Source organism: Lissotriton helveticus, chromosome 2_2 (genome assembly GCF_964261635.1).
Source record: "Lissotriton helveticus chromosome 2_2, aLisHel1.1, whole genome shotgun sequence".
In the NCBI taxonomy this organism is placed as follows: domain Eukaryota; kingdom Metazoa; phylum Chordata; class Amphibia; order Caudata; family Salamandridae; genus Lissotriton; species Lissotriton helveticus.
The window spans coordinates 251,786,513-251,807,701 of NC_136060.1; the positions used below are offsets into that span (position 1 = coordinate 251,786,513).

At 40.5% G+C, this 21,189-nt stretch overlaps 1 protein-coding gene across 2 annotated transcripts in view; it reads right to left on the reverse strand.

The window, feature by feature from the left end:
- Window positions 1-9,367: 9,367 nt before the first annotated feature.
- The window catches only part of LOC144821393 (sodium-dependent phosphate transport protein 2B-like), a 60,805-nt gene continuing 48,983 nt past the window's right edge, over window positions 9,368-21,189 (reverse strand). For both annotated transcript variants that reach the window (XM_078678374.1, XM_078678373.1), the window contains exons 9-13: window positions 20,127-20,244; window positions 18,109-18,276; window positions 13,620-13,736; window positions 13,389-13,513; window positions 9,368-12,854 (exon numbers count right to left, since the gene is read on the reverse strand). In XM_078678374.1, the coding sequence (XP_078534500.1) occupies window positions 12,294-12,854; window positions 13,389-13,513; window positions 13,620-13,736; window positions 18,109-18,276; window positions 20,127-20,244 (1,089 nt within the window). In that variant the 3' untranslated portion in view covers window positions 9,368-12,293. The remainder of the gene's footprint in view (window positions 12,855-13,388; window positions 13,514-13,619; window positions 13,737-18,108; window positions 18,277-20,126; window positions 20,245-21,189) is intronic.

Below are 21,189 nucleotides of genomic sequence, written 5' to 3' on the forward strand. Positions count from 1 at the left end.
GGCAGAGGAGACTCGGCGTCTTTTGATTTGGTAGGATACACGCCAAACGCAAGAGGCTTATAGAGGACAATGTGTTCTTCTGCCCAATATATTCTTGGACCTGTTCATGCTGGTTAGGGGATAGGCCCTGTATCAGCACGCTAGAAACAGTTAGGAGGGATGCCGGCCTTGGTGGGGGGCCCTGGCTGCGACGGTCGCCACTCCCAGGGCTGTGGCGGAGTTACAGAGCGATCCAGAGGCGGAAAGGTACCCGGCAGTACCCTCTTCAGGAGCATAAAGGATGCTGAGGCCTAATATCCCCAGGAAGTCTGTGCGGTGGACCCTGGGGTGCGACGGCGCCCCGCTATCCTACGGGCGGTTGGAAACCTGTACAACCAGGGGTCGTTTGAACGCTCCGCCCCTCGTAGGGGGGGGCGTGAGCAAGAGGGTGGACCAATGGTTCACCGGAAGTGGGAGGGGCTATCTCCTCACCACAACCGCTAAGCAACGATTGGCTAAGGCCACGATGCAAATTGGCCCATCAGGTGGTAGGCCGCGAGGGGCGGCTTGCCTTTGGATCGCCTGTAAGATAACCCACCATGTTGGCATGTGTATATGCTAATAAACCTGCAGCGGATTTTCTCCAACAAAAAGTTGTCTTGTCTGCTTATTTATGCAACATGCATGTTGCTGCGAGAGGGCCGGTGAGTGGGCCGATATTGGCACTATGCAGGCCGACCGACACGTCCCCGCAGGGGACACTAGTAAGAGGGCGGCCCCCATAGTGCCACAAGATGGCACACGGGGCAGCCCAGTGCTCTGAGATCCCTGTAAGGGTCCCGCTCGTCACTTCCGGCCTGGTGTGGGCGGGGGAGAGTATATATTCCTCCCCCACCCACCTAGCGTCCTCTTTGTCCGCTGTCCCCTCACCCTGACGCCATTTCCCTCCCTACCGCATACCTGGCGCTTTCAGGGTGGGGGGAAATGTCTTCTAATCTTTTCTCATTTGTGTTGCAGGCGGAGTTACAGGGCGATCTAGAGGCAGAAAGGTACCCGGGAGTACCCTCTTCAGGAGCACAAAGGATGCTGAGGCCTAATATCCCCAGCAAGTCTGTGCGGTGGACCCTGGGGTGCGATGGCGCCCCACTATCCTACGGGCAGTTGGAAACCTGTACAACCGGGGGTCGCTTGAACGCTCCGCCCCTTGTAGGGGGGGCGTGAGCAAGAGGGTGGACCAATGGTTCACCGGAAGTGGGAGGGGCTATCTCCTCACCACGACCGCTAAGCAACGATTGGCTAAGGCCACAATGCAAATTGGCCCATCAGGTGGTAGGCCGCGAGGGGCGGCTTGCCTTTGGATCGCCTGTAAGATAACCCACCATGTTGGCATGTGTATATGCTAAGAAACCTGCAGCGAATTTTCTCCAACCAAAAGTTGTCTTGTCTGCTTATTTATGCAACATGCATGTTGCTGCGAGAGGGCTGGTGAGTAGGCCGATACTGGCACTATGCTTCTTGGGGCAGTAAGAGCTTGATTCCCAATCAGCCAGGCTTTGGAATGCTCTTCTTGCTCACATTGAAGCTATTCCAGACCGTTGGCCTTTCCGAAGAGCTTTACAAAATTGACTATTTAACCATTAGGAACTCACCCATGTATCACTAAGTCTGATCGTAGCAATGTTGAAGCAGTGCCAAGCCACCACCAGCTATATGTGTGCTTTACAAATCATAATCACACAACATAACATGATTTGCCATTTCATTGGGCAATCAAGAAAAGGACTTAACAGACCTTCTCAGTGCCCAGTCCTTGACTGAAACTGAGAGTACCTATATTTTTGTTACAGATACCACTCCCTGGCTGTATGAAAACCTACAACAAACACATTCTCAACTTCTACATATTATATCGTTTCTCTTACTGGGTGATAGAAACCCCTCACTTTGATTGGCAGCCAGGGGGAACACATTGAATATGTCATTTATCAGATTGGCAACACCTTTCCTGGGGAACATGGTAATTCCGTCCAGCCTTCCTCATGCAGGAACACATCCTTGATATTACTTGACCTGTATCTGTGTTTCCTTGGTTCTCCTGAGTGTAGGTTTAAAAGATCTGTGAGCAGGGATCTATCCACTAGGCACCAAGGAATGGTTTCGATTGGAGGGGCTTCCATGAGGGATAATGGAAGTATTTGAGCCAGAGGTCAGCTAGGAACCCTGGAAACCTACCAAACCCAGACTTTCTGAAATACTTGCATGAATGAAAGCATGTTTCATTACCTCTAATGCTCTGATAATGTCAAAGGATAAGTAAAGGAATCACAATTTGTTACATTTTCTATAACAGAAAAAGTGTAACTTGTGAAAAAAGACAACATTCCTACCAAGTCTTTTCCACACTTGTCACAATAAAACAAAATACCACCCATGAACTGGAGTGAGCCAAAACCATGACCATATAAAGTCCATATTGACACTACATTGACTTCACACAGTCTCAATTTTGGCCCGTTATTCTCTGCTATGATAAACCAATCCACACAAATAGTATATCTGTTTTTATGGACACAAGTGTCATAACACTAGGTGGTGGTCATGTTGCTGTTCTCCACAAATTCTGGAAGTTTCTGTCACAGAAATAGGAAATAACTATGTTACTATATTATATGTGTGCAGGGCATTCAGGGTAGGAAAATGTGGGGGAATCCATACATGCTGCACCACCTGGAACTCACCCAAAACAATGTTGGGATTGTATCCTTTCATGGGTTCCTGCCGATCTATCCAAAATGTCACAGTTACTCATATCACAAAATTAGCCTAATTACAAGCTTCTGTCTTTTGCTGTCCTTGGTCACATTATTGGACATTTCCTGTCCTGGGTGATAAGCCCACCTACATTTGTGAGTTACTTTGAGTCACTGATTGTATGACGATTTGCTGTTATCTATTGAATTTCTCAATGGTTTATGCTTTCCACTGGAAGCAAGTAATAGCAAAATACACCTTTAAAAAAAGTCCTCAAAATTAGCTAACTATATGGGTGTTTGTGAATTCAGAAAGGCACAAAGGACTCATATTCCTAAGCTCAGGGGCATTTTTACAACAGAATGGAAAAGTGTGGCATAAGCCAACTTTGCTTATGCCAAGCTTCTCCATTATGAAAACGCAGGGATCCGCCGTATTCACAAGAATGAGGTGCACCCCTGCCCTTCCCCTAGCGCTGGCACTGACTTCACTCATCTAGCATCAACGCCGGCACAATTGCGCCACAGTACAAGGGTGTATACGGTGGGGGAAATGATTGTTAATGTGCCGGAAGGTCTGCCTTCCTGCACATAAACAATCATTCATGACGTTTTGAAACTTAATGCAGCCATTTAATTTTTTTTTATTGTTTATGTGCAGGAAGGGAAACTTTCGCGCACATAAACAATCAATGGAAATTTGCTGCTTCTATCTGTGCTGCACAAGGCAACACACATGGAAACAGCAAAAACGAGGAGAAATAAAGCATTTCGCCTTTTTTCGCCTGTTTAAGACCAGGTTTTCCCAGGTCTTTATTTTGGTGCTGCCTCCTATTTATGCCACCCTTGTAAATAGGGGGCAGCGTCAAAATCAAGGGGTGTTGTGGTGGAACGCCCACCACAACACCCATTGCCCTCCCCTTTCATGCTAAATACAGCGTGAAAGGGTGCCTTATTTACAAGGCAGCGTTAAGCACGTTAAGTGTCTTCCGCTACCTTGTAAATAAGTCAAAGCCCCTATCGCCACCACAGCTTCATTAAAAGTGACTTTGTGTTGGCGATAGGGGCTTGTACATATGTTCCTCAGATACATTGGTGCATTTAAAAAATACATAGCTTATATTCACCCTTAACTTCTGCTCATGAGATTTTTGATTATCAATTGATGCGCAGTTGGTACAAGTTGTATACTGGTATAATGATAATGAGAAATCTATAAAAAGATGGTAAACAATGTTGGCTCTGGATATCGTAAGGTTTTAAACAAACTACAGTCCCTGCTAATCTCTGTGACTGGAACTGTCTGATGGATGTAATGGTATATTATTTTTGTATATTGGCTTTGTGGAAATAGGTACAGCTGAAAATCTCTGTACCCATTTGTCTTTCTTGCCCACTTCATTTTATGTTTTCATTTTGATGATTAGCTTCTTTGGAAGAACCTTGAGCAATCTACACAAATAACCCTTTGCTCAATTTGATTATTTCCTACTTTTAGAAAGCTATAGCTTTCAGGGACCTCCCCTGGGTTTCATACATATTTCTCATGAAAACAGCAAGTAGATGTAAAGTGAAAAAACAAGAAGTGTTGTTTGTTTGCATAGCCTAAGATAAAAATACTGAGTTTCTGGCTCCATGCTGGGGCACAGGCATACAGCTTTGTCAGAGGACAAAACTGGGTGTATGCACCCTAAGAAGAATAAGTACTTTCTGTGTGTCACACACAAATAGTTGTAAAAGAATGGGAGCTGGGTCTTTTGATTAAACATACTACGGTGTATATATACATCATAAGGGCATCCAAGAGACACCCTTTATACACACGAGGACAATCAAGGGGTTCACAATCATAATAATTTGTATTCAATTTTATAGATAAAAATACAAAAGACAAATCATTTCATTTAAAAACAATATATAAAATAACTGTATCATAGTCATTCATGTTTTAAAACTCCCACCAGAAAGCACACCAGAAAATAACAGGTAAAAGGTGAATTCAACAACTGTAAAAAAATAAGGCTGGCCTAACTTGATTTAAATTAAGTGGTGATAAAATTGGCCGTATAAAATTGTAGCGCAGGTAACTATATTTTGGGCAGAACATAACCGTATGTATTGTGTCATTAATCAACACATTGTCGGAGTTGCAGGGCGGCAGATCTGAGTATTTGAAACAACCCCGATTAAAAAGGGACCAGTCAGTGAAATAAGTTTAACCTAAAATGGGTCACGATTTATGTTTGTGGTGTTAACAAACATATCCAGCCTCCCTATAGCCCGCAAGCTTCCAGACACGTACGCTAGTCATGGTATCTGTGGTGGCTTGTCTAGCTGTAGGCTGTCTTGCAGGAAAAACCACTAAAACTCAACTCCTCCTTTGTCCTGGTCATATTCCAAAGTTTTAGTGGGTTAAGTCGAAGCTGATCAGCTAAGTAATCCATACCTAGTTCTTCCTGGACGATTTTGTAAGGTGTGCTTTGGCAAACGCCCAAGAGACTCCCTAAGAACTTATTTTCTACAACTTGAAGTGGAGCAACCTGGCCTTATCCCCAGATTCCGCTGCCATTACACACTAAGGGGATACATTTTGCCCTGAACCAATTGGACGTGGGTGAACCCTAATTGGTGGGAAAAATCTCTGACACAAAATATAGCCCTGCTGAAAAAGGAAACATTTTGATAAATGAGCGAGTGCCAGTTAAGCTCTTAATCCAGTTAAATACAGAGGTACTTGAACTTATCCACCCCTCTGATGTGCTGGCCATCTAAAACATATTTCATTGTTTTGACTTTTGATGGGCCAAGGTTCATGACATGTATATTAGAAAAAATAGTGGATAGGACAAGGGTATTCATAAATTAATAAAAAGGGATAGAAGATTACGCAGTGTTTTTAACTTTGTAGTATTATTTTAATAAAATCAATATATCAATACATTTACTGCAAGTTTCTGTGTCAACACTCAGATCTATGGTATGGTAGAGTGATCCCTCAGATTTAATGGAGATAGATATTTCTTTGGATGAATGGTAGTTGCATCTGGGATAAAAGACTGTGGTAGGATTTCCTGAAATCCCCAGAGGGCGCTCATTTTAGAATTCTTGATTTTTGATGGGCCAAGGTTCATGACATGTGATTTAGAAAAATTAATGGATAGGTCAAGGGTATTCATAAAATGAATAAAAAGGAACAGAAGATTACATAATATTTTAGCAATACGGGCCATTAAAAATGTGCTGTACGCATATAATAAGACAGGAATGGAATGGCCACCAACTCCGGGGACATCAACACCCGCAACAGTCAAGACCTGCTCTAAGCTGTTAATATAAAATAGAAATAGAAAAGGAGCTAAATGCAACCCTGCCGTACTCCTTTCTTCAGTTTAAAGTGCTCTGTGAATTCCCCATTGTGGCCAAACCTAATGATAGCGGAGAGGCCATTGTGCAAGTCGCGCAAAAAGTTAATTAAAACTATATCAACATCCATCTGTTCCATCATCAACCAGAGTTTAGAGCGGTTAACTCTATCAAAGGCCGAGCTAAGGTCCTTGAAGGACAGATGGATGGCCCCCTTCTTAGCCTTAGTATACTTGCAGGTTAAAAGATAGAGGTTCAAGATCTGTTTAATTGTTCCCCAACCTGGGCGAAACCCGTACTGAAGGTCAGACAAGAAGCCTCGCTTCTCGGCCCACTCTGTAAGGCGATTTAATAAAATCCTGCCAATAATTTTCAAGTCAAGGGGTTATTTTGGGCTGGGCTTCTACACAAAGAATGTGTTAACTGGAAAGCAAGTAGGACTAGAAAGCTACCAGATGGTTCGTTTCCCAGAAACCATCAGATGGGTACCATTGCCATGAATGAGCTGTCACATCTTCATTTTTTGTTGCTGGGTGCCTTCCTGATATATTTAGTCTCTGCTGTTGGATAATTAGTGTAAACAAATACACCATGCTGTCATGACCCCTATATTTCTTTAGATTTTCTGACCTCTAGACTAGCTGAGACTTGCAAATCATGTCTCAGTTACATGTGCTCCTATTGGAGTAGTGAAGGAAAGTGGTTATCCCACTTATACCTAAAAACATAGCATGCATGTTAAACAGAGGGGGTGTATATAGTAAGCTGTCCCACAATTCAATGCAGCAACCAAAGTGGTTGTGCTGTGTGGTTTGAAAGGGAGAGAGCAGGAGAGTACAATTTCTTCTTCCCTAGTGCTAGTTCACAATCAGGGTTCCTAGCACCACACACGGTTGCTCTATAGTAGATAGGATTCCAGTGCAAAATACTATGCTTAGATAAACCTTAACACTGTTCTCACTTTGAATGTGTGCTGTATAGTGCTGTACACAGGCAAAGTCAGGAAAGTTTGGACAAATAAAAACATTTCTCCTTTATTGATGCCTACCTTGATGAGGTACTATTTTGTGGTTCAAAGCCCTGTCTACCATTGTCAAAATCCATGAATAGCTGCACTGGAATGCTCATTTACCACCTTGCGCCTCTTTTACGTCGCATTTGTGTCACTTTTGTGATGCGGCTGCGGCCCAAAAGATGTGCCATGCTGAGGGGTATTTACAACGTGATGCATCTGGGAGAAGTGTCACGTTGTAAAGCCCTGCGACAGAAGTAGGTGTTCCTGCGCTGGAATGCCTTGAAAAAAGTGGCTGAGTGAAATCTACAAGATTTCACTCAGTCACTTTTGACCCCATGCTGCATCAAAACCCTGCGCCTGCTTGAAGCAGGCGTAAGGATTGGCGCAGCATTGTGAAGATAGGGCCCCCCAAAGCATTGCTGGAGCTGCGTCACGCTTGCGGCGCAACTCCAGCAATGCGCCACCTTTACGGCACAGATGCGTCACGCATCTGTGCTGTTTTTGCCCCATGGTGCACCGCATTGTAAATGCGGCGCATCCATGGTGGCGAAGCCATGGCGCACAATAACTGCCCAACCCTGCTGATATGCAGGGGTGCGCCAGTTATTGTAAATCTGCCCCTAATTCTTTAACAACATAATTTTCATCACTGCAGTTTTCTGGGGTATAATATATATTGCCCTAAACGTAGCCTTAATCTGTGATCAGATGTTGTTCACGCAGCCAATTCAAGCATTCTTCTTGGAATTGTGGTTTGTGGGTGATGAATGCAATGAGACTTCTCAAAAATGTTAACATGGATGCTGACCTGTTTGTATTGTTATCATTTCATCTCCAAACTGCTTTTTTCCTTTTAGGTCATGGAGAGTTGAGACCTGGTAGCAAGTGTGAAATGAGCCATCTTCTTTGACACTTCCCAATAGTGGTCGGCAGAACTGAAGAACACATACAGATTGATTAGCAAGGAGAGTTTACTAGTCACTGTCATGGCGAATCTATCAGTAGATTTTGCATGATTATTCACAGGATGAGGCTAACTGAACCTGACAGGCCATCAGTAGATCAAAGTAGTATTGCAATAGCAATTCTTGTTCCTGCCAGTGAGAATCCAGCTGGTATCCTATGAGCTTGATGTGCCACTACGGGTTTTGTTCTCTTTGGAGTTCTCCAATGTTTAGGATATTGTTCTTGACTTTGTGTGAATTCGGGACTTTTGGGATGTCACTATAAGTTCTGGTATGTAATAAAATCAGTAAACATTTATTGACAATTTCCTTGGTGCATCATAATGGCATTGCCTTCCCTCTCTAACACAAGGTTGAGTTATCAGTTTACACTGAAGAGGAATGTCTGGAGCTCAATTGACAGAACACTGAAGTGATGTGAATGATTCCAGAGTTTAGAAGGAAACAGCGATAGATCAGGACCATTTCTCCAGATCATAACCTTGGAGTCAACAAACCTACCATGAGCGCCTGGATTCCTTCCACTGCCAACACTGGTTGTATTACTGTTAAATGTGCAAAGGGTCGGTGACTGCTTCTCTTGTCTCAGGAATCATCGAGCCACACTTTTTTACACAAACATATGTAGAGAATGCAACTTGAGAAGAGTGTAGCTTTACTTCAGCGGTTACACAAGCCTTCTCTTTCAAACATATTTATCTAACAACTTGCAAACTGTACTGATTCGCTCTCTGGCCTCTGTAACTAACTAAAAATTAACTGTTGTGGATCATCAATCTCTGAAGAAATCAGCACCTCGCAATCTGCAAACCATTTTAAATGACGAAGGGTTGATTAGCGATGCACTTCAACCTGATCTACATGCTCACTCTGACAGAGGTTTTACATTTAATCTTGGGCTTGCGACATTCTCTGGTCTGGCCCTTTGTATGTGAAGGACCTTTTGCCTGAACTTAGGACTTTGCTATGTGTCACATTGGTCTCTGAAGGCTTGAAGACTATTATTTCTAATACATGTCCCACTTTTGAAATTGTACTCTTTTTAGCCTGCTTGTGTAGAAAATTCTCCAACATACTTTAGTTGAGGGACATATTTCACTGAATGTACCATATCTTTGAATGGAAACCAAATTTGAATGGTAGTGGAAAAGCTAGAGTAAAGCTATAGACTTTTCTGGGTCGAACGCTGACTGGGACCACTGGATGGGGCAGGCAGGCCTTCTCTAGTGGAGTGGTACATGATTTCTCAATTTTGAGCAATAGTTGTACCCAAATTCGCAACACAACACATTCTGTAACATTTAAAAATATTTATTTACTTTCTTCAATGTCTGAAAATAAAATTCATCTATTTACAAGACTAGTGTTATCAGTTGCATAAGTAACAGTTATACACAGAAGAGGTATCAAATGTTTACATACATTTACACAACTTTACAAAAATATTTTCATTAACAAACTCATTACATACAGTACCTTCCTACGCTGAATTACTGCATTTCAAAAAGTTGGCATACAGTCAATTCCTTGGATATGTTTAGGAAATATTCTACAGTGAGATAATAATAAATAAGATATAGGAAATTATTGGTGTGTGTTTAAAGCAACAGTGTTTAAAGTACCTTGTATGTGGCCATACTTTCAGTGTTTGACCAGTTCAATGTCATGATTGTCAGAGCTGAAGATTTTAGTAGACAAAACATCAGGTGTCTTATGAATCCTGATGGTAAACCCAAAGAAAACCCGAATTATTCGACTGTAGAGCTGAAGGTAAATCAGGGGAGTGTGTAGTTTGCTGATGGCAAGGCAAAAGAACAAACAACATAGCAACCATGATCAAATATACTTCAATTTAGAGCTGGCGGCATAACTCCATGTTGTTAGGACATGTTTTGCATCCTGGGCTTTTTTGTCACAAATCACTGTTATCAGGTGCGTAGTCTTGTTGGATCAATAGATGCACTCCACTGTGAATCAGCGAACAAGGCTGGCAAAAAAAGCCCAGGACTGGAAACACCGTATTTTAATGACATGAATTTATGTGATAACCTTACGCCCAGGTGTTAATTCAGATACTGATAAAAGTAGAAGAAGGGGTCAGTGTTCCATTATTCTGAACGAACAGACTTGTTGCAGAGGCATGGCAGTAATGGGGTCACTCATATCAGCCAAGGCAGTGACTTGGGAAAGTACAGGGAATAAACATTCTGTATAATAATACTGAGTGTGGCCTCTGGTAAAATTAAATCCAGATTATAGCTTAACTTTTTGTATTTAAAGGGTACAGTGCATTACATTTTTTTAACTATGTTGAAACAATTGGTGTTGGGTATACTACCAAAATGTCAACTTCTAATTATTCTGCTACAGAGATACTGTAGCCAGAATATTGACTATACTTAACTCTACATATATGTACTTGCCGATGTGCATGTCTCATTGGAACTCAGGTGTAGAGTTAAACATGGCAAATCTATACATATCTATGGTTTGTAGCATAATATTTTTAGTCTCAACATTCTGACATATAACCATGAGTTTGTTATGTTGGTTATCACTCCTTTTCTAATTTGAAATGTACCTTTTTATCCAACATTTCTAAACACATGGTAAAGAAAGTGTGGCATATGTCAATACCTATACATTTTGCAATAAAAGTATAGTTCAGGAGATTCGTTTTGCACGATATACCTGTCGGGATGTGCATGAATACACTCTACACTTAGAAATATATGAGTACATTCATTGTGTATTTTAATTGTTGACTCTATTATTGAGAATACATATTAAGTAGCTTGCCTTGTAAGTATACCTTCTAAGGAAGAAGCTCCTTCACACTGATGATTTCCAAAAATATATGTCTAGTTCTAAGTTTAATAAATTACCTGAGGGATCACGTTTTTACATTGTAATAGTTAGAGAACAATCAAATATGACAATGCCACTTCAATTTGAGTGATCTAACACCCAGTCCTTGGCATGATGAGGATTTAAGAGCTGGATAAAAAAAGATAAATGCCAGAACAAAACAAATTTAAATTTACACATGTGCAGGAGCTAGCAAACTATTTAGTTAGAAAAGATATCTAAGGAAAAATAAAGGACTTATTATGGTGAAGGTAACTGAAGTAACATTGGCTGGCTTTTTTAAATATTCATGTGACAAGCGATCCACATTAGTAGACCTGAAAAGTTCACCTTTTTATATCTCTTAGTAAAAAGAACATCTGTGGGTGTCAAATTCAGTTTCAACTAATGGAATATTGTTTGTTCGGAGGGGGCTGTCTACTGACCTTATACAATACTGTTTTTTTGTATTTGAATGTTAAACAAAATGCTTTCTAATGGGTGGGATAACAAATCTTATAAAGTGTGTTTTTGCAATGCATAGTTTTCTCTGTTTAATAACTCCATTACTTCATTAAAATATTGTTATAGGGTTATCCTTTTATGTGCAAAATGAGAGTTGACAAACTAAATATACCAGTTAACTGCAAGGAAATGAGACTGGACTTTGAAAATATCCTGTTGTGGAAGTTAGGTACCACAGTTAGAAATGTACACCCTGGTTTGTGGTAATATTATAGTAGCCAACCTTATAGTGAAATATTTTGCTTGAAATATAGTCTGCTCATATTTGATGATGATGTTGTTGAGCGAATACTTTAGATGATCAATTTTGGAATAGTACAGAACCATATACGTGTATTTACATCATTGCTTTTCCAGGAGGAATTGCTAGGAGTGTTTTGTGGATTAGTCTAATCTTTTAGGAAACAGAAGATGTCGTCATACACAAGGCACAAATAAGGCACTTCTGTTCGGTTAGTATCATTCATATTAAGTATCATTCATATTTCCATTCAGAGTCCTGCTCGAACTACTCTGATCCTTTCATCATGCTACTTTATCATGCTTCTGCTACAGCCCCAAAGATGGTGCCTGTCCCACATTTGCAGTTACTCTGGTCACCCATCTTATGGCTTGAAAAGTATGATTCCTGAGATTTCTCCAAGCTTGCTTAAAGTGATCCTTTTAGGTGATGCTTGATTATCTCTAAAAATTGCATCTTCTTCCTTGATATAGTTCGAGACTGTAACCATCTCTGCACATTCCTAATTGCAGGGTTTATTCAGTTGTCAAAGAAAACAAGGGTCCCATCTATGTTCATCTTTTTTTTTTTGATAGAGAGTCAAGTTTGTATTTACTGAAAAGAATGTACTAGAAGGTAGTGCTTGCATCAACTGATGTAGACACCTTTGTTTTAGTATTGGGCAGTTCATCATCGATTGAAACAGTGTTCTCGTACACCTCTGCCGTTTTTGTCTCATCTTTTTTTATCATCTCCTCATCTTCATTCTTTTTGCAACATTTACAGCAGCAGCAAACATATCTACCACAACATATTTTCATGCCAGAAAAGATTCTGTCCCAAGGCTGAAGAGAATGCATCCATTTAGGAAGAAAATCCCAAGTTTTGAGAAAATCTGGAAGAATTTTAGGCCACTTTTTCTGTATTACGTTGATAATAATTGCTGCCAGAATAACTGCAACAAAGGGTACTCCAACTCCAACAAGAACTTGCCAACCTGCCACTGACAATCCAAAGACAGTCAAAGGGAAAACTATGAAGCAGAGGATTAGGTAAACTACTGCAAACCATCTGTAATTGGCTGTCTTTTCACCCAGGCCTTTGGCAAGCCGGATCGGTATTCGTGTGATGGGAATTGGATACCAGAGTAGAATCCCAGATATGTTGAAAAAGAAGTGACATAGTGCAATCTGCAGCACAAAATAAAACAAAATCGTTAATTAAAAAGTTAGAATATGATAGCTTCAATTGGTACATTTTCTCATTCAATTAGTTCACTCTAAAATGTTGTGTGTTACTGTAATCTATTATAGCGCATAATAAAAACCTTGAAAAAGTGAAAAGAGCATGCAACACTTTTCAATAAATACAATCAATATATATATATATATCAATCAATGATATCTAGAAACACCAATTCAAAAATTTCAAATTTGGGAAATGCTGAATGCTATCCATGCTATGTGGAACTCAGCAGCATACCCCATGCAGGAACTTTCAACCACACGGTTGTTGGATCGTCATTCTCTTGTATGCAAGTACATCTAGAAGCTTATTTGCGCAAATAGTGACTTTGATTCACACTTGGGAATAACTGAAACAACTTGATTGATTTCCACTGGTATATTACTTAGTTTGACCCACAATCACAAAAACCGCCAGTTGAGGTTTTCCTATAATAAAGTTTTAATTCAAATCCTATATAATAATGCAAATTGACCAACCTGCAATGAGTTTACTAGTGTTTCACTTGGACTTGCTAGGGCAGCTAGGATAGCAGTCGTTGTCGTACCAATGTTAGAACCTAATGTCAAGGGATAAGCACGCTCAATGCTTATTACACCAATGCCTAGAAGAAGGAAAAGAACATGTAAGTGATTAGTCTTCTTTATGGTTCATGCCTACATTTTATGGACATGAAAATTCTGAATTTTGTAAATATAGAAAGGACTTACCAACCAGTGGTGTGATGGCAGATGTGAAAACAGAACTGCTTTGAACAATAAAGGTCATTCCAGCACCAACTAAAATAGCTAAGTATCCAGTTACCCAAGAAAATGGAAATGGGAAATCTAAAGAGAAGAATGTTAACTTTGGTTAGATTTGCAAAACATTTTGCTTTATATTTCATAGTTAACAAATGAAACATACTACCAATGTGTTTATTTATAATACAACCTAAAGTAAATGGTACAGATTATATATTTATTGTACATATACGCAAATGACTTGAAAAATAGTCTACTTAGTTTCATATGATAATAGGCTCCAACTCTTTGACATGCTTTTCAATGGATTTCTGCGCTTTCTACAAGATCAACATACCCAATGATGATATACTCTGGTCACTTTGATAACATTGTACATTAAATCTACACTGCTTCCAAATCTCCTCATTTCTCAATAACATTTCAAACTTCTCTGTTCAAGGAATATGCCCTTTACTATTAGCTGACAAAATGGTCAGATGATGGAAAGCCTGAGTATCTCACATTTGTCTATGAGTGCAAAAGCCATGGCACATTTGCTGAATATTAGCATTGGGTTAACACTTATAAATGGATTCCAAATGAAAATAAATGGCAATCAGTGTCATAGTCTGTGGTTATCATGAACATTTGTCATGGCTATGGTCTTCTTGGACCAACACTCTAAATTGTCCATTGTCCCTAATCTTGTGGCTACAATAGTATTTAATATTTTTATATTAATTATAACTAGACTTAAAAGCTTCTTATTGGGGGAATTGTGCAAGATGATCTCATTAGAGTATAGAATGTCCTGAACATTGCTTTACTACAAGTTGTTCAGATGGACATAAATCAACCAAATTCATTACAATATTCATGAAGACCAGCCAATGACTGTAATGGAGCCTTGGTTTATTCACAAACTTAATTTACACTTGTGGGTAATTTACAGATGTAAGGTTACTCTTACGCCTTTGAGTAACTGTTCTACTTTGGGCTACACACAAAATGTAAAGTTACTCACAAGTGTAGACTTCCACATCCCTGCCCCCAAAGCATAAGTAGAACAAATCTATAGCATATGCAGCTAATGCCAAGAAAAAACTGTAGTAAGTCCAGCAACACACATGTCCAATGATTGACACTGCAACACCCTCCCAAAGAAAACAATGGAGCTGGAAGCCTAGAATAAAAACGCACCGGAAATAATGTTACATTAAATTAAATTATTTGAAAGAAGAAAAAATATAAAGCAATGTAACGTAACATTTGAAAAATTAAAAAATAATGCACATTTATTATTTAGTTCTAAAATGTTTTGATTACCTTTTTAATGTAAAATTATTTTAGCATTAAATTAATATTTAAATTAAGTAACAATTCAATTTAAAATTAAGTTACAGCGCTGTAGCAAATTTTCTTCTGTTTTACATTTAAAATAAATATGTAAAATAAATTTACAATATCATTGAACATAAATATAGTTTTGCTAACTTTTTCCAAGACTTATAAAGTTTCCCTATACTTGAACATATGAAGACTCTGGAGCAGTGCTTAATTTGAGGAAAAATAATTACCAGGGCCCAAGATAATTTGCAGGAACCCACTACAAATTGCACCACTCACTTCCACTCCAGGAGTCTCAAATGTCATCACACTTCAATAAATGTGACTATTTGGACTATTTAAGGTTACAAACGTTGTAAGAATGTCCTGCACATGCTGGTGCTCATGTTTTGTGTTCTAAAATAGTCAGCCCACCATGAGGTTTAGTGTGATAATCAAGTGTGAACCACTCGCAAATACCGGCAAAAAGTAAGCACTGCTCTTGCGATCTACAGCACTATTAACTTAATTTTGAAATAAATATGTATTTCATTTAAATACATTAAATTAAATACAACTATTTTGCTGAAGTTTAAATTGAAAAATGCATTAGAATCCACTATATTTATTATTGTGCATTAATAATTATTAAAATGTATGTATAAACTGAATTAAACATAATGTAATTATGTTTTATTAACAATATTATTTTAAAATTAAAAAGGTTTTAAAATAGAAAAATGCTAAAACATATGTTAGAATTAAAATGTAAAAATGTTAAATTATTTAATTTCATTTAAACATTATTTCCTATGGGGTTTTATTTTAAGTCCAAAACTCAATTATTTTCTATGGAGGGTGCTAAAGTTCCAGTTGTCGGCCATGTGTTGTGCTGGACTTACTCCGACATTTACTGGTAAAATGAATACTTTTGCATGTAGAGACTCTTTAATTGGGTTGAAAATCTCTGCACATACCTTTGTGAATAGCATTTTGTAGTATGTTAATTGTAGTACTACTAAATGTACTCAAAATACATTTTGTGAATCGGCCATGTATATTTACTATTCAAACACCATGCACACTTTGACACTGGGGTAGGTTATATAATCAAATCGAAGCAAATATAACTGCACTCTTCTGTTTTTTTGATATAGCTGCTTGAATGTACCTAAAACACTTTGCTGACCGGTCCTCAGCACACCTGTTCTCACAAAGATGGTGTTTGTCTGCTTCTGCCAGAGTTTGCCAACACTACAAGGACCGATCCAGTCCAGAGTGGGTTAAACATGCGCACACACACACACCTGGACGTGCACATTCTCTCTCCCCCTCTCATTGACAGTACATTATAGTTTTATCCAAAAAGAATGGCATGAGCGGAAACTAGTGGATATTATTAATTGAGGAGGAACACAAACACAAAGTTCCTGCAGTAAGGTTTGGTAGCAATTGATCAGAATAATGCCATTTTCTAAAGGCATCATCACTGTAAATGTACATTTATCAGTCTACTATAGATATCTCTCAAAGTATGTCCTTATTTATACTGGTCAGTGAGATGATGTTTGCTATCTTTGGAAGTAATAATTCACTAGCCAAGTTATATTTCATTATCTACAGTAATGTGGAGTAAAAGTGTATCCTTCTCGATGGTTATCTGATAATCTGGTGTCGGAGCATGCAATACCATTCCTGGACCTATAGATCTCCAAAGAAGCCTGAAAACTGTCAACTACAAACTTCACCTGCTCTACGACAGCCACCACCCTAAAGCCCTACAGGAAAACCTTGCGGTGGGGCAATTATTCCTCTTAAGGAGGAACTGTAACACCCTCAAGGACTACGACGTTCAGGCAAGGGGGCTGAGTACCATCTTGACTGCAGGCTACTACACTTACAGGATCATTAACCAAGCATATAAGAGAGTGAGAAATAATCACTGTGAATCTGTCCTGGAAACAAAAATGTAGGAACCTGTCGACAACCTCACCTGTGTGACAGCCTTTACCCCCTCTTCCAAAATTTGAAAAAATCATGAAGAAACACTGGCCTGTTCTTAAAACAGGCACCTTAGACGCTGCTCGCCCCTTCTTTGCGTACAATGGCACACAAACAATCTAAGAGGTCTCCTTGTGCACACCCGCCCAACTCCCCCAAGGAATCCCAGCGGGCATTGTGGGGACTACCACCTCAAACAGGTCATTATCTGTGTGGGGTTTGCTCTATATGTGCTTTCACGCAAACAACGAAGACACTTGATCTGGGGGAAACCCGCCCATGGTAACAAATGTGCCACACGAATTGCAATACAAGGAATTGTATCTACCTTATTCCCTGCCCCTGCACACTTCGCTATGTAGGGATGACCACCAGAACGTTTAAAATCAGGATTATTGATCATCGGAGCAACATCCATTGCAAAAGGGCTACTACTAAAATGTCATCTAAATTTATAGATTTCAAACACACAGCAGGCACTATCAAGTTGACAATTCTTGAAGCCAATGATAGATGGCATGCTGAATCACTGTTCAACAGAGAAAAATGATGAGTCTTTTGTCATGACTAGGCCTGGGCGACAAATTCCGTCCCACTCGCGGAATTTGCGGAATTTGGGTAACGTCGCGTTCAGCGGAGAATGCGAAATTGCCCAAAATTCTGCGACTTCACGAAATATTTTGCTTGTTCGCGTTCACAAAATGTGTGTGTGCGAGATATTTCCCCCTGAGCACTCAAACAGCGATTGCGAACAGTAAAAAGGCATCGCGAACAAGCAATTCCGCGTGTTTGTGGAATTTCTGCGTGTTCGCAGAGATTTTTTACCGTTTTGCGGAGATTTGCTTAACACAATTCCGCAAATTCCGCCCACCCCTACTCATGACACACAACCATGGTCTTAATGATGGCCCTGGGCCGAGTGCACTAGGTAATCACCAACGTGTCACAGGGGAACATCCGTTCATCTCAGACTTTTGTTTTCCATAACACACTTAGATGAGTCTGGATACTTTGAGTACATCCATTTACAATTCAAAAGTCCTCCCAATCTGCATATAATTGTGCCTTATGACACAGCAAGTGTTTAAAACAAATACACTGTATGCAGTTCTAGTGTTGACGCTGTTCATTAATGCTCCGGCATTACCTGTGTTGAGCACCTTTTTAATTACAACGGCCACTTGTCCTTTCAGCATGGAGTTCAGCAGCTTGACGATGAGAATGAGGCAGGTGCAGAGAATTAATAAAGACAGTGCCAACAGGATGAGCCCAACTGCCAGATCTGGGAGGTTACTGCTGGCGAATATGTGTGGACCTGCAGAAAAAGGAGATGAAAAAAACACTGATGCTGATCCAATATTGTGTCCTTTACTGCGTTCGCCAGCAGAAGAAATGGCCAGTATCAGTTGCATGGCCCAATTAGGGTTACGGCGTGGCCATCTGCAATTAACTATAAACAGCCATGGTTTGTTCATAAACATACAAAACAACACTACAGACACATTGGCGTTTCCTATTGATTTTCTTCAATGCCTTCCCAGGGAGAAGCAGGAAGGGACATCAAACATGATAAGAGTGCAGAATCAGTAATGTTGAATCACTGAGCAGTCCATGGTGCTCAAACTGGTCCAAGGTTCTGAGCATTAAGTCATCCACATTGTTTTGTACTGTGTGTCCTTTTGTCCCTCCATGTCCTCATTACCCACCACACTGTCCATTAGGGCATTGGTTGGTACTGCCCTGGCTGAAGGAGGAATCTATAGGAAAAGCTAGACGGAAGCACCTACTTTGAGTTGGTGCTCCAGCCTTGGCCAATTAGGGTGTTACATTAAAGACAAAGGGCCTCATCTACAAGGAAATGACTCAGCTCCGCGCCACGAGCCATTTAGCTGCACTGTGCTGCATCATTTTCAAAGAACAGGGATGTGTGTATTAACAAGAATATGATGCATCCCTATGCTTCCCCTGTGCTGGTGCAAAATTGGCTGCCATTCGCCAGTGCAGGCGCTCTTCCTTCATTTTGCGAGGGTGCCTGTGCTGCGTGTATGATTGTTTTTGTGCAAGAAGGGACACCTTTCTGCACAAAAACAACCATTAATGGCATTTTCCTCTTTCTACATAGGAAGAGGAAAAAACGAGGAGAAATAAAAGTATTTCTCCTCATTGCGCCATTCCCTCGCCTCCCCTAAGGATTTGTAGGATTGTGATGCAATCCCAGCTATACAAAATGTTGTAAATCTGAGAATGCGTTAAGTTCCATGGATGTTGCATAGGAACACCCAAAGCAACACCCAATAAACTCCCCTTTCGCGCAGAGTAATGTGTGAACGGGGCCCATATTTACAAGGCCATGAAAAGTCATGCAGGGGGACTTTACCTGGCCTTGTAAATATGGGCAAGCTCATAGCGCCTCTGGTGCTTCAAAAAAATTGGTGGCGCATCCGCAGAGCAATGGGCTTGTAAATAAGCCCCATAAAGCGCCCTTATGGGAGAACACACTAACTATATTCCTCTCTATGCGTCACCTACAATCAGCCCGATTCGCAACAACGTCTTTGCCCCTGCGCTTGCTCTGTAATATGACAGAAGCATCTCCTCTTCTGCATGGGGCTCACTGTGCTAGTCGTATTACAGAATGGGTACGAAAGCGTCTGCAGCCTCTTCCTAATATCAACGTGCACCGAGGATGCACAAAGTGGGAGCAAACAACAGTTGCACAAACAGGCACCACAAGTACTGTGATACTGAGGTCACTGCTGCGAATAATGATGTATGGAAACATTTAAACACAGCATGCAAACCAGCGCATGTTCTGTTCTGCAGGGTCAGTTCATACTTTCATCCTTCTATCGTCACTAAGCAGGATAATAGTACCACCTGTTGTTTTTATCTCCAAAAAAAGTGCAGCCAGCAAGTTAGTTAAGAAGGCTGGGGTGGAGGATAGGGAGTTCTAGGGATTTCAACAAAATGTTAACATTTGAAAAAGTATAGTCACCTCTACATTCTGTCACAGTCTTGGCTGGCGCTTCACTATCTTTCTACGTTAGTAATTACTTTGTGGCTATCACACCGTTGTTTTGAGTAAGCACTAGTTCTGACGATCATTCTTTTCTTTTGCAGCTATGTAAAAGCGCAGTATTACTTATTCTCCCTTTTAACACGTACATCTTTGCACATTAATGGTCTCGGTCACGTTTTTCTCAATCCATGTTGTGTTTCCTTCGGTCCAACATTTCGCCGAATCACATGTTTCGTTCCCTTGTAGGGTGACATTCTTCAGAACCTGCAAAGGATAATGAAACAATGGGGTTTGCAACAGTGTAAGGAGCAGATTGATTTTCGGAATTAAAGGTGATAACAAGTATCCGATTGGAAGCACACAGTGACAAATATAGATTTATTTTACCCTCCCGCACACCACTCACATTGAAAAAACATGAGTAATATGTTTTTTTTATTGCACGATTTTTGCCTTACCTATTGTGAGAAATCAGGACCTGTTTGCAGTGTCACCCCAATTTTTGGCCGCATTTTGACTAGTGGAGCCCAGATTCCCAAAGGTTAGCTTTGGGTTAGCATTACTTTTGTAACACTAACCCGATGCCAAACCTATCTAGGGATTAACAAACCAACACTAATTGGTATTAGTGTTGGTTTGTATAGAAAAGTAACTCAAAGCAGCGCAAAAGGCTGCTTTGCATTACTTTGCGTCAAGAGTGCATTACATGGGTGGTCGCATGCACCCGCCCAGGCTTTTTACCGCTAAACACTACCTATTAACATTAGTAGACAGGGTTAGCAGCAAAAATGAATGCCGCTGTAAAGCAGGTATCAGAAGGAGAAATGTTTTCGGCCATTGCATGCGTGCTGCACTGTGCAGCGCACATACAAAGTAGGAAAAGCCTTAAAATGTGTCTAGGCATGGTATTTTGTACAGGAAGGTTATCCTTCCTGTACAAAACCTATGCTACAACTAGGCACGCACCCTAGCCCTATGGTGCTAAGGTGGGGGCTTGGTGCATGGCAGCTGAAATCAGCGTCCCCGCTAGGGAGAGGAGGGGAAAGTGACATATCTCTGTGAATATGCACTCTCCTGCGCTACCACTGTAATGTAACACAGTTCAACCTCTTTGTGGGCTATGCTGCGTTCGTGACAGTTTTCAAAATCCGTGCCTAGGTGCTGGTTTACTAACTCTGACTGTGCCCTAGGCTCTGCTAACCAGACTCG